Source organism: Pecten maximus, chromosome 4 (genome assembly GCF_902652985.1).
Source record: "Pecten maximus chromosome 4, xPecMax1.1, whole genome shotgun sequence".
NCBI lineage: Eukaryota > Metazoa > Mollusca > Bivalvia > Pectinida > Pectinidae > Pecten > Pecten maximus.
This window is the reverse complement of record NC_047018.1, coordinates 48,497,192-48,510,530: the sequence shown is the minus strand read 5'-3', so window position 1 is coordinate 48,510,530 and position 13,339 is coordinate 48,497,192. Positions and strand designations below refer to the sequence as shown.

Here is a 13,339-nt window from a genome sequence, read left to right as displayed (position 1 = left end):
CTTAATTGACAAGGGATTTGAATGGCTACAGTACTAGTGTATGTTCCTGTTCAATCTAACAATAGAAATCAACATTCTGTGAATGTTGATCATATCGTTATTTAGGTGGTACTATTCAGTCACAATCTTAATTTGTAAACATAATTATTTATGTATACATATGTATTATTAGTACACAATCTTGGGTATTTTGTTAACATTAGTAATTTATATTTAGTACACAATCTTGGGTAATTTGTAGACGTTAAAGTGGTGTGCCATCTTGGAATTTTGACAATTGAAGTTTGTTATCGCTATTTCTGAGAAAGTACTGAAGGGATCTTTCTCAAATTTCATATGTAAGTTTCCCTTGGTGCCTAGTTATGCATATTGCGATTCGAGACCAATCGGAAAATAACATGGCTGATAGGCAGCCATCTTGGATTTTGACAATTGAAGTTTGTTATCGCTATTTCTGAGAAAGTACTGAAGGGATCTTTCTCAAATTTCATATGGAGGTTCCCCTTGGTGCCTCGTTATGCTTATTGCATTTTGAAATCAATTGGAAAACAATATGGCCGACAGACCGCCATCTTGGATTTTGACAAATGAAGTTTGTTATCGCTATTTCTCAAAGTACTGAACGGATCTTTCTCAAATTTCATAAGTAGGTTCCCCTTGGTCCCTTGTATTGCATTTTTGGACCAGTCTGTCCTGAAAACAACCTGGCAAACAAACAACCATTATCGTTAAATCCCAAATTTCTTATATAGCTAGGATTCCCTTGTTTGAAAAGTACTGGAGGGATGTCTCAATTTGCACAGATTAGTAAAATGAAGGGAAAAGTAGAGAAAAGATCAATCTGACATGGAACCTATGAAGATCATTCAATGGTGGGCGCCAAGTTCCCTCTGGGATCTCTTGTTACATATCAATTCTGATTCTGTACGAATAGAGTGGAGACTATACAATTAAGGCCCTAAAACTGGCAAATATTAGAACCTCCTCATAATGGATGACTTTCTGTTTAAAGGTATATGATATTCCTCTTCACCATGGCCCGCCTAGACGCCTGGGAAAATGGATTGTTCATCCCAGGTCACTACATGTCCTATGTCTTCCGACCAGAACGGGGTGGAGAATTTGGCAGAGATGGGAGACCAGTAGGAAACTGGTTTTTTTACCCCAATAATTTACATGGGGACATGGAGCCTTGGACACCTGGCCAAGCAGACCCTGCAGGAACCAATCCTAGTTATATTTACCTCGTTCGGATTCCTCCTTCCTCTTCTGGAGGAGCCACTTCTGGTCGGGAAGAAGAGGGTCCAACACAGGAGGAAGATGACAATTAAGAGTAGACATTCATCTATCAACATGATATCAGACTGTCAAAAACATACATTTCAAATCTTCTTGATAAACTGAAAACTATAACAAAAACTATTAAGTATATAACAATGATGCCCTAATCATAAGCATGCTCAAAAAAGGAAGAAGATGACAATGAGAAATAGACAGACATAAATATACATATACAATATGTATACATAGTGCTACTTTGTGTTGTTCCAATTTATTTTGATATATGTATTTATATTTCATGTTTTACATGTAAAAACTTAGTAATCTATAATGTATGTATGGTTGGCCTTCTGAATATAAGATAAACAAGAGTGCCTTTTAGTGAACCACCAACTGTAGTACATTGTAGTGCAAAGTTTAGAGAGGATATGTTTACTGTTTTATTAGGCATTCATGGAAATCCCTATTGTTTTCGTTACGTTTTTTCTTATTATTCTTTTTCTTATTTCCACAGATTTTGTATACATTTTCATTCAAAAACGAATGAAGATAAAACTTTCATATTATAGCTCATGATAGCAAACATGGAGCTGATCAGTACACTAACATTTTGGTGATCAAGGGCAAAGGTATTGTGTGTTCGAAGATCTGACAAGGTTTAATCAGGAGAGACTGAAAGCAATATTTAATCTTGATTGCGTGAAACATTCATATACATGTAGTATAGATGGGAAACTGTTTGGCCAGCTAAAAGATGGAAAGAAAAGAAGACACCATCCTATCAGACAGTTACCTTTGTGATAATTCCAATTTTAGGTAAAGGACTAACATTTGTGTTGGACTCTTGACAAAGAACTCAAATATGCATAAAGTGTAGAAAAAAATTACTTTCAGATCTCGGTATGATGCAGAAAACAAGCTTGTAAAGTTCAAATGTTAATGTAAATTTATAGATATCATAGAAATATAATAATTAAAAGTACTTGGTAAATGTAATAACGATAAAAGTAAATGTCTTGCAATTAATATTCTTAGAGGATTTTACTATGAAGTGTATTATGCTTAGATTGGAACATATAATTATGTATAGTCTGTTTGTAATTATGCATATTAATACAGATAAGAGCAAATACATACAGCATAAGAATGTAAGATTTCATATTAGTTTGCTGCCGATATGTCCCATTATAGTGGCTAATGGTGTACTCTGAAGAATAACCAAAGAAAAAGCATAATCTAGCCTCTATACTGTATCTGAAAGTAAAGTTGATGTATTAAAAGCTATATTGAAGTATAAATGGAAGCTTTAATTGGGTAAAAGGTTTCATAAGAAATTTACATTCTGTTATAGATAGAAACAAATTTCCATGTGTGCCAATTGTGTATATATATATATGATTTTTAGAAGAAAAAAATCAAATCAAAAGGAGCCTATGCAGGTTTACATGAAGGAATGCTCAGTTATAATGTAGCATAACATAAGTATGTTAACTCTATCACTGTGATACTGGTTGGATATGAGATATTGATTTTTTCTTTGGTATATTGTTCATATATCTTTAATGGCGTAAAAGGTTTCATAAGGAATGTACATGTATGTCCATTCATAGAAATATATGTCCATATGTGAACATGTACATGATTTTTAGCTCATCTGCCCAAAGGGCAAGTGAGCTTATGCCGTGGCGCGGCGTCCGGCCGTCCATCCGGCGTCAACTTTTCCATTCAAGCAACTTCTTCTCAAAAACCTAATATTGGGCCTGTAGCATGCTGGGGTAAAGGGCTACCAAGTTTGTTCAAATGAATGACCTTGACCTTCATTCAATGTCACAGGAGTCAAAAAGGCTAACATTTTTAAACGACTTCTTCTCAATAACCAAGAGTCCCAGATACCTAATATTTGGCCTGTAGCATGCTGGGGTAAAGGGCTACCAAGTTTGTTCAAATGAATGACCTTGACCTTCATTCAAGGTCACAGGGGTCAAAAAGGCTAAAATCTTTAAATGACTTCTTCTCAATAACCGACAGTCCCAGGGAGTTGATATTAGGTCTGTAGCATGCTGGGGTAAAGGGCTACCTAGTTTGTTCAAATGAATGACCTTGACCTTCATTCAATGTCACAGGAGTCAAAAAGGCTAAAAATTTTAAATGACTTCTTTTCAATAACCAACAGTCCCAGAGACCTATATATTATATTTGGCCTGTAGCATGCTGGGGTGAAGGGCTCTCAAGTTTGTTCAAATGAATGACCTTGACCGTCATTCAAGGTCACAGGAGTCAAAAAGGTTAAAATCTTTTAAACGACTTCCTCTCAATAACCAAGAGTCCCAGGGAGTTGATATTGGGTCTGTAAAATGCTGGGGTAAAGGGCTACCAAGTTTGTCCAAATGAATGACCTTGACCTTCATTCAATGTCACAGGAGTCAAAAAGGCTAACATTTTTAAACGACTTCTTCTCAATAACCAAGAGTCCCAGATACCTAATATTTGGCCTGTAGCATGCTGGGGTAAAGGGCTACCAAGTTTGTTCAAATGAATGACCTTGACCTTCATTCAAGGTCACAGGGGTCAAAAAGGCTAAAATCTTTAAATGACTTCTTCTCAATAACCGACAGTCCCAGGGAGTTGATATTAGGTCTGTAGCATGCTGGGGTAAAGGGCTACCTAGTTTGTTCAAATGAATGACCTTGACCTTCATTCAATGTCACAGGAGTCAAAAAGGCTAAAAATTTTAAATGACTTCTTTTCAATAACCAACAGTCCCAGAGACCTATATATTATATTTGGCCTGTAGCATGCTGGGGTGAAGGGCTCTCAAGTTTGTTCAAATGAATGACCTTGACCGTCATTCAAGGTCACAGGAGTCAAAAAGGTTAAAATCTTTTAAACGACTTCCTCTCAATAACCAAGAGTCCCAGGGAGTTGATATTGGGTCTGTAAAATGCTGGGGTAAAGGGCTACCAAGTTTGTCCAAATGAATGACCTTGACCTTCATTCAATGTCACAGGAGTCAAAAAGGCTAACATTTTTAAACGACTTCTTCTCAATAACCAAGAGTCCCAGAGACCTAATATTTGGCCTGTAGCATGCTGGGGTAAAGGGTTACCAAGTTTGTTCAAATGAATGACCTTGACCTTCATTCAAGGTCACAGGGGTCAAAAAGGCTAAAATCTTTAAATGACTTCTTCTCAATAACCGACAGTCCCAGGGAGTTGATATTAGGTCTGTAGCATGCTGGGGTAAAGGGCAACCTAGTTTGTTCAAATGAATGACCTTGACCTTCATTCAATGTCACAGGAGTCAAAAAGGCTAACATTTTTAAACAACTTCTTCTCAATAACCAAGAGTCCCAGGGAGTTGATATTGGGTCTGTAGCATGCTGCGGTAAAGGGCTACCAAGTTTGTTCAATTGAATGACCTTGACCTTCATTCAAGGTCATAGGAGTCAAAAAGGCTAAAAATTTTAAATGACTTCTTTTCAATAACCAACAGTCCCAGAGACCTAATATTTGGCCTGTAGCATGCTGGGGTGAAGGGCTCTCAAGTTTGTTCAAATGAATGACCTTGACCGTCATTCAAGGTCACAGGAGTCAAAAAGGTTAAAATCTTTTAAACGACTTCCTCTCAATAACCAAGAGTCCCAGGGAGTTGATATTGGGTCTGTAAAATGCTGGGGTAAAGCGCTACCAAGTTTGTCCAAATGAATGACCTTGACCTTCATTCAAGGTCACAGGAGTCAAAAAGGCTAAAATCTTTAAACGACTTCTTCTCAATAACCAAGAGTCCCATGGAGTTAATATTGGGTATGTAGCATGCTGGTGTGAAGGGCTACCAAGTTTTTTCAAATGAATGACCCTGACTCACATTCAAGGTCACGTCGATCAAGTATGCTTAAATCTTTAAATGACTTTTAGTGAAAAGCCAAAGTGCAGAGAGACATTATATTGGCCCTGTAGCATGCTTTCAAATAACTGCAGGATCCATATATGAAAAGATCACTGCATTGCAGGTGAGCGATTTGGGCCCATTGGGCCCTTGTCATGTACTAGATTGGAGGGTAAAAAATCAAAAGGTACCTTTGCCGGTCTATATGAAGAAAAGCCCAGTTTTAATATAACTGTGTTAATTCTAGAAAAAGTGTATACGTGTGTTTATTCTCGATCTACCAATATGAAACTGGATTAGATACGTTTTTTTAGGTCATCTGACTCGAAGGGTCAGGATGACCTAAAGTCATCATGCTTCGTCCGTCGTCGTGCGCCAATCGCCGTGCGTAAACTTTTTACATTTCGAACTTCTTCTCAAGTTCCACCAGTGGGATTGAGCTGAAACTTGCCTGAAATGATCCTGACCAAGTGTTGTTATTTTTCGGGTCAGCCGCCATTTTGAAAACACATTTGAAACTTCTTCTCAAGTTCCACTGGTGAGATTGAGATGAAACTTGCCTGAAATGATCCTGAGATGATCCCCACCAAGTGTTGTTATTTTTCGGGCCAATCCGAAATCCAAGATGGCCGCCATCTTGAAAAACACATTTTAAACTTATTCTCAACTTCCACCAGTGCTATTGAGCTGTAACTTGCCTGAAATGAACCTGAGATGATCCCGACCAAGTGTTGTTATTTTTTGGGTCAGTCTGAAATCCCAGATGGCCGCAAAGCCGCCATCTTGAAAAACACATTTTAAACTTCTCAAGATGATCCTGACCAAGTGATGTTATTTTTCGGGTCAATCTTTAATCCAAAATGGCCTCCATGGCTGCCATAACCACCATCTTCAAAAACACATTTTAAACTTCTCAAGTTTCACTGGTGCCATTGAGCTGGCAATTAGTGAGGATGTTTAGGGAGGGAAACCAACAAAGTAATTCTATTTTTCTGCCTCGTAAAAACTTTGACATGGCAGCCACGGCAGCCATTTTGTAACATGATTGAGCAATCATGGTTTTCCTGAACAACACCTATTTCAAACTTGTTCTCAAATTCCACCGGTGGGATTCAGCTATAACTTACCAAAAATGATCCTGAGATGGTTCTGACCAGTGTTGTTATTTATTTGGTCTGTCAGAAATCCAAGATGGCAGCCATCTTGAAAAACACATTTTAAACTTCTTTTCCAGTTTCACTACTGGTGCCATCGAGCTAAAAATTGGTGAGGATGTTAAGAAATGAGAGCCAACAAATGGCTGTTATTTTTTCGGCCTCGTAAAAACTTTTGACACGGCAGCCATTTTGTAACATTTTTGTGTAATCATGATTTTCCTGAACAACACCTATTTCAAACGTCTTCTCAAATTCAACCAGTTGGATTCAGCTCTTACTTACTAGAAATTATCCTGAGATAGTCATGTTCAAGTGTTCAGGGCTAGAACTTTATTTTAAAAACCACTAGTCAGTTGGGTTAGCCATTCAAAATTTCACTAGTCCAAATGTAAACTTCACTAGCCCGACTGGGCTAGTAAAATTGAAAGTTGCTAGCCCAAAAATATTGGAAATATGACATTGAATATCTGAGAAATTGTGACATTTATTATCATGTTTTTCATGGTATTGTACATGTATGTGTCCTCATGTGTAACAGATCAGCAGTAATTTTTCTTACATTTTGGTATTAATTTCATTACATGATGGCACAAACACTCATATAATCATCGTTTGGACATAGATTCCTTCAATAGAAATTGTTCATGTTTCTGATGCCAGAACAAAGGAATGCCCCTTTAATAAACTAATCTTATGAAAACTATGTAAACAAATAGGGCCCCATCACTTATTGTGTTCAGTCTATGAAAGAAATAGAGGATATCTAACAGTGTTTTCAGTAGCCTCACGAGTGAAATATATTTGGTATTACTGAAGTCACTGTTAGATATTCTGTTTATTACATTTTTTATCAACGAAAAACCTACCCCATATGCTAACTAGGCCTACAGCGATAATTTGTAAACAAAAAATGTAGTTCCCCCTGTCTAGGTACGGAGATATATGTCGGGCTTTCTGATTGGTCAATTATTTTTGGTATTTTCTAATCATTAATTTGATTGGTCAAATCAGCAAAAGTGTTATTTTTCACTAGTGATAAATATGATATTTTTCACTAGTGACAAATATCACTTTTATAGAATGAATAATTTTTGATATTTCACTGGTAAAAATGTAATAAATTCAAATATTCATGAGAAATTTTTAGTTATATAAATTATTTATTTATGTTATATATTTATTTTGAATTAAGGTTGTGCATCAATAAAAACTGCATATTTTGTTGCAACAAAAATTGTGCTATATTTACAGCAAACATTCCATGGGTCGGTCATATCTTTTATGAACTACACTTTTGTACATGTATTTGTATAATTACCAAAGCTTAGTACCACCAATTTTGTTCCACATTATAAAGCAAACAAAATGTTTAACTCGTGTCAGTAATTAATTAAATATTTTAAATTAACATCGTTTTGGAACATTCATCATTACAACATTCTAACGATCCAGCTTGACCTGTTTCCTGTACACAGAGAAATCAATTTTGATGTATTTTATGCATAAATTTTGACAGACCTGCATATCTTAATCCAGGCCTTGAAAGTTTTTGTCATGGTTCACAATGAAGGAAGCCAATTATTTAAACAAAATCTGTCCTTAATTTATGCATAAACTCTGGTCAAATTATGGTTAATTTATTTGGAGACATTACTAAACAAAAACAACCCTCATATCAGACACGTGATTATGCAGTTAAAATGTAATGTTAACACCATATTTTTCTCTGTATTATGAATGGTAATCATGTGGTAGTTTTTTCGGCATAGCCGTTAAATTTTCTTTTGGTACCGGATATGACGCGACAGGTGGCGTTACTGGTAAAGATGAAGAATGTGATTGGTCAATGTAGTGGTAAATGCAAAATGCAGATAAGCAGTTAAAAAGTAACAAAGATAATTAAGATTGGATGCCGTAAATGGATAACGCATATGCTGAATAAAAAGATTATCTTTTTAATTGACACATTAATAAAATCATATTCCTGATTCAAATGCAGTCTTATTATTACCAACAAGAGGCCCAATGGGCCTGTATCGCTCACCTGGCTATACAGCAAATTTGCAGTTGATTGAAGTTATTTCTACAGATACTATGCCGATAACCAATTTATTCAAATATCAGAGTAAGCTAGATTTATTCATGTCAATAAATATTCTAGTCCTTCATTCCAGCATACTATTGGCAGAATATCAGGTCTTGGTGACTCTTGGCTATGGCAAGATTTAAAAATATTTCAACCCTGTGACCTTGAATGTAGGTCAATGTCATTCAGTTGAACAAACTTGGTAGCCCTTCACCCCAGCATGCCACAGGCCTAATATCAGGTTCCTGGGCCTCTTGGTTATTGAGAGGAAGTCTTTTGAAGATTATAGCCTATTTGACCCATGTGACATTGAATGAAAGTCAAGGTAATTTATTTGAACAAACTTGGTAGCCCTTCACCCCAGCATGCTACAGGCCTAATATCAAGTCCCTGGGCATCTTGGTTATTGAGGAGAAGACGTTTGAAGATTATAGCCTTTTTGAACCATGCGACCTTGAATGAAGGTCAAGGTCATTTATTTGAACAACTTGGTAGCCCTTCACCCCAGCATGCTACAGGCCTAATATCAAGTCCCTTGGCATCTTGGTTATTGAGAAGAAGTTGTTTGAAGATTATAGCCTTTTTGACCCATGTGACCCTGAATGAAGGTCAAGGTCATTTATTTGAACAAACTTGGTAGCCCTTCACCACAGCATGCCACAGGCCTAATATCAAGTTCCTGCACCTCTTGGTTATTGAGAAGAAGTTGTTTGAAGATTATAGCCTTTTTGACCCATGTGACCTTGAATGAAGGTCAAGGTCATTTATTTGAACAAACTTGGTAGCCCTTCACCCCAGCATGCTACAGGCCTAATATCAGGTCCCTTGGCCTCTTAGTTATCAAGAAGAAGTTGTTTGAAGATTATAGCCTATTTGATCCATGTGACCTTGAATGAAGGTCAAGGTCATTTATTTGAATAAACTTATAAGCCCTTCACCCCAGCATGCTACAGGCCTAATATCAAGTTCCTGGATCTCTTGGTTATTGAGAAGAAGTTGTTTGAAGATTATAGCCTTTTTGACCCATGTGACCTTGAATGAAGGTCAGGGTCATTTATTTGAACAAACTTGGTAGCCCTTCACCCCAGTATGCTACAGGCCTAATATCAGGTCCCTTGGCCTCTTAGTTATCAAGAAGAAGTCCTTTGAAGATTATAGCCTATTTGATCCATATGACCTTGAATGAAGGTCAAGGTCATTTATTTGAACAAACTTGGTAGCCCTTCACCCAAGCATGCTACATGCCTAATATCAGGTCCCTGGGCCTCTTAGTTATGAAGAAGAAGTTGTTTGAAGATTATAGCCTATTTGATCCATGTGACCTTGAATGAAGGTCAAGGTCATTTATTTGAACAAACTTGGTAGCCCTTAACCCTAGCATGCTACAGGCCTAATATCAGGTCCCTGGGCCTCTTGGTTATTGAGAAGAAGTCATTTGAAGATTATAGCTTTTTTGATCCATGTGACCTTGAATGAAGGTCAAGGTCATTTATTTGAACAAACTTGGTAGCCCTTCACCCCAGCATGCTACATGCCTAATATCAGGTCCCTGGGCCTCTTAGTTATCAAGAAGAAGTCGTTTGAAGATTACAGCCTATTTGATCCATGTGACCTTGAATGAAAGTCAAGGTCATTTATTTTAACAAACTTGGTAGCCCTTAACCCAAGCATGCCACAGGCCTAATATCAGGTCCCTGGGCCTCTTGGTTATTGAGAAGAAGTCGTTTGAAGATTAAAGCTTTTTTAACCCATGTGACCTTGAATGAAGGTCAAGGTCATTTATTTGAACAAACTTGGTAGCCCTTCACCCCAGCATGCTACAGGTCCAATATCAAGTCCCTAGGCCTTTTGGTTATTGAGAAGAAGTTGTTTAAATGAAAAGTTGACGCCGGACGGACGGCCGGACAGACGGCCAGACGGACGGACGACGGACGCCGCACCATGGCATAAGCTCACTTGCCCTTCGGGCAGGTGAGCTAAAAATGATTCAAACTGATATAATTTTGTTATTCTTGCTAAAACGCATTGGTTTGTTAATTTATTTCACCAGTAGTTTTACATTATAACCACCAGCATTAAAACTATGCCGTTTATCTTTTTAAAAGATATTTCTGGTTTAATGGTTATGTTGATTTTGCATTTTATTTTTAGAAACAAATCAATGTCCTTATGATGTTAAATTTATTTCAATTGAAATGTCATAGCACTCTCTGCTAAATGTTATCAATGATTTTTTTAAATTTTATTAATATCTATATCTTAATATATTGTACAATTAAGGACTTTTATTTCAACAGAAATATGGTTTTATTAACCTGGAATTGTATGTTCAGTTTCATTTCGATTAATATCTTAAGGTCTGCATAACCATGCACATACTCCACCTCAACAGAATTTCTCTTTATAATCAACACATCTCTTTTTCTCAGAGTAGGGTACTATTATTTTGAGACAATTGAACATATGTAGTTATATTATATTATTATTTTAGTTAGTTTTTGCGCCAATATCATTGGACGTTGAGACCCCACGTGACCATCCTTAAAACAGTGATCGACCGATAAAAGTTGATTGAAAAAGTTGATTGACCGATCCATCTATAAATAGATCGGGAAAAAACCGCGGCAGAGCATCAGAGCATGTTAGTCATTTGAGCGTTTGATTCAGAAGGGCACTGAAATAAACAGTCAAGCGTCTAGCGTGATCTTGATTGTAAACAATCGCAGACGAGACGAGTCGAAATGGCTGACAGGTTTGCTTCTCTGTCAGTGGATGAAAAAGACAGAATCTTTAACAATGCAGATGCGGCAAACACGAAAAGAGTTACCACGACGGCAGTGCGAGTATTTAGAGAATACCTTACAAGTAAAAGTCTTTCTGCGGAGTTTGAAACGTATGAAATCTCCGAGCTAGATGAGGCCCAGAAAAATAATAAAACAGTTATAGCCTTTAGATTTCGGTCGATGCATGGTTTTATTGACCGAAGAAAAATTATCAACCTCGGACTTCGTCCTCGGTCGATAATTTTTCTTCGGTCAATAAAACCATGCATCGACCTCATCAAAAGGCTATAATTGTATAATATACATGTATATCAAAAGTATTGTTACAGTATACATGTATATATTATATGGACATCATGTATTTGTCAGAAGCTTCATATACCGTTCCTTTATTTTTGGGCTATATGTAATATTATTCTTATATACTGTCAAAAATTACTTTTTTCAAAATATTTGTAATCACGGAAAATACCAGTCGCCATCAAGCTAGACGAAAGTGAAATTTTTCTTTAGTTCGATCGGGCGTAAGACTAATTTTCCAGAGGTTCCGGGTTCAATCCCTTAAGAGCAGGGAGTGTGATTTAAATGTATTTGTAATGCCCTCAACTACATAAATGTGATTATGAGAACAACTTTCATTGTAGGGTTTAAGTTGATGAATATAGATTCTGGGTACATGTATTTGACAGTATATATATAAATTCATGACAATATACATTCATGTGTATGTATAACTTTGGAACAAGCTTATGCCAAATAAATGTTTTAGTAAGAATAAAGTTTTCTGTTTCTTTCACGTCACATGTTACGACATCCGGTTAGTTCGAACAAAATTAAATAAATATTGACAAACCTGTTCGAATAATTCGAAATTATGTTTCAGAAAGTAGGCGCGAGTTTGAACTATCGGAGTCGATATGGGCAGAAATCTCGGCAGGGTAAAATCATTAGATACAAACACATCCATTGTAAATCTGATGTGTAACAACGACGGCCTGAAAAATGACACATTTATAAATAAGTAAAATGATCGTATTTGTATATTTATAAAATGATAGTATTTTATTTAATTCAATGTCAATTTATCGTTAAACGTTCTTCATTTCGCGATGGTTATTGCGCGAAGCCGCTCGTGCAATGCGTAGCAAAACAGAAGTATATAAGTCTCTGCGTATATCAACTTATATTAATCACGCTTGTTGGCCCGGATGGAAGCACACGAGAGGTCTAAGTGTGTGAATACCCGGGGAAAACCCACGTGGTCGGGCAGGTGACCCTATACCTTTTCACCTCCAATCGGGAAATCGAACCCCAGCCGCCTAGGGGAAAGGCAAGTGTGTTACCCCTGTGCGACCTGACCATCCTGTTGCGTTTCTACCATCTGTCTGTTCCAAAATAGAATGAATCATTGTGTTGGCATAGCATTGTATTACTGTTCCGAAAAAGAATGACTCGCCATATCTGCAAGAACTGTTCAAAATAGTAGTCATGACCTTGATAGATCTACTGTCGATTTGGCCATGACTACAACCTAGAAATCACCATGAGCTCTATTACAAGAATACAATGACTGATCGCAATACGAGACGACAAGAGGTGGGAGGGCTGACATTTTGCCTAATATGACGGTAAAAATACACTCGAATGGTTATAGACTTTGTCGCAAAATGGAGTGAAGCATACATTGTACATCCACACCCGACACGGAGGCATCAAATGTAGCCAGTGTACTTAGGAAAGATTTGTATCCCAGTTTTCAAATTTGAAAATAGACCAGTGTTGGAACTTCAAGAGTCATGTTATTGCTGACAGTGTAAAACGTCTTTGATGTTTAAAAAACTAAAGGATACTCCACTCTGCAGTCAAGTACGGGGTAATGTCTTAATTCGGCCTGGTGATTCTTGCAAATTTGACACCAACGATGGAATTGTTTACTTTGTGATCCCATTTGATCTAACAGTAAGCATTGATAAAAATAATATGATTAGTGTCCAGTAATTGTGTGGTACTGTACAATGCTATATGTATGAACTGTACTGCTGATTTCCATTCCAGAAGTATCAACACTATGTACTTCGTCTTTTCTTATTTGTTTTTCTGAATTGTCCTAGACTTTGTGGGGGAACCAACTAGCTGGATTCTGACCC

The 13,339-nt window shown here is 37.0% G+C and overlaps 1 protein-coding gene across 1 annotated transcript in view; it reads left to right on the top strand.

Moving 5' to 3' along the window:
- The window catches only part of LOC117326317, a 35,939-nt gene extending 32,926 nt beyond the window's left edge, over positions 1–3,013 (top strand). Inside the window, exon 7 of the mRNA XM_033883014.1 lies at positions 1,013–3,013. Within this exon, the coding sequence (XP_033738905.1) occupies positions 1,013–1,331 (319 nt within the window). The 3' untranslated portion in view covers positions 1,332–3,013. The remainder of the gene's footprint in view (positions 1–1,012) is intronic.
- The last annotated feature ends 10,326 nt before the right edge of the window (positions 3,014–13,339 follow it).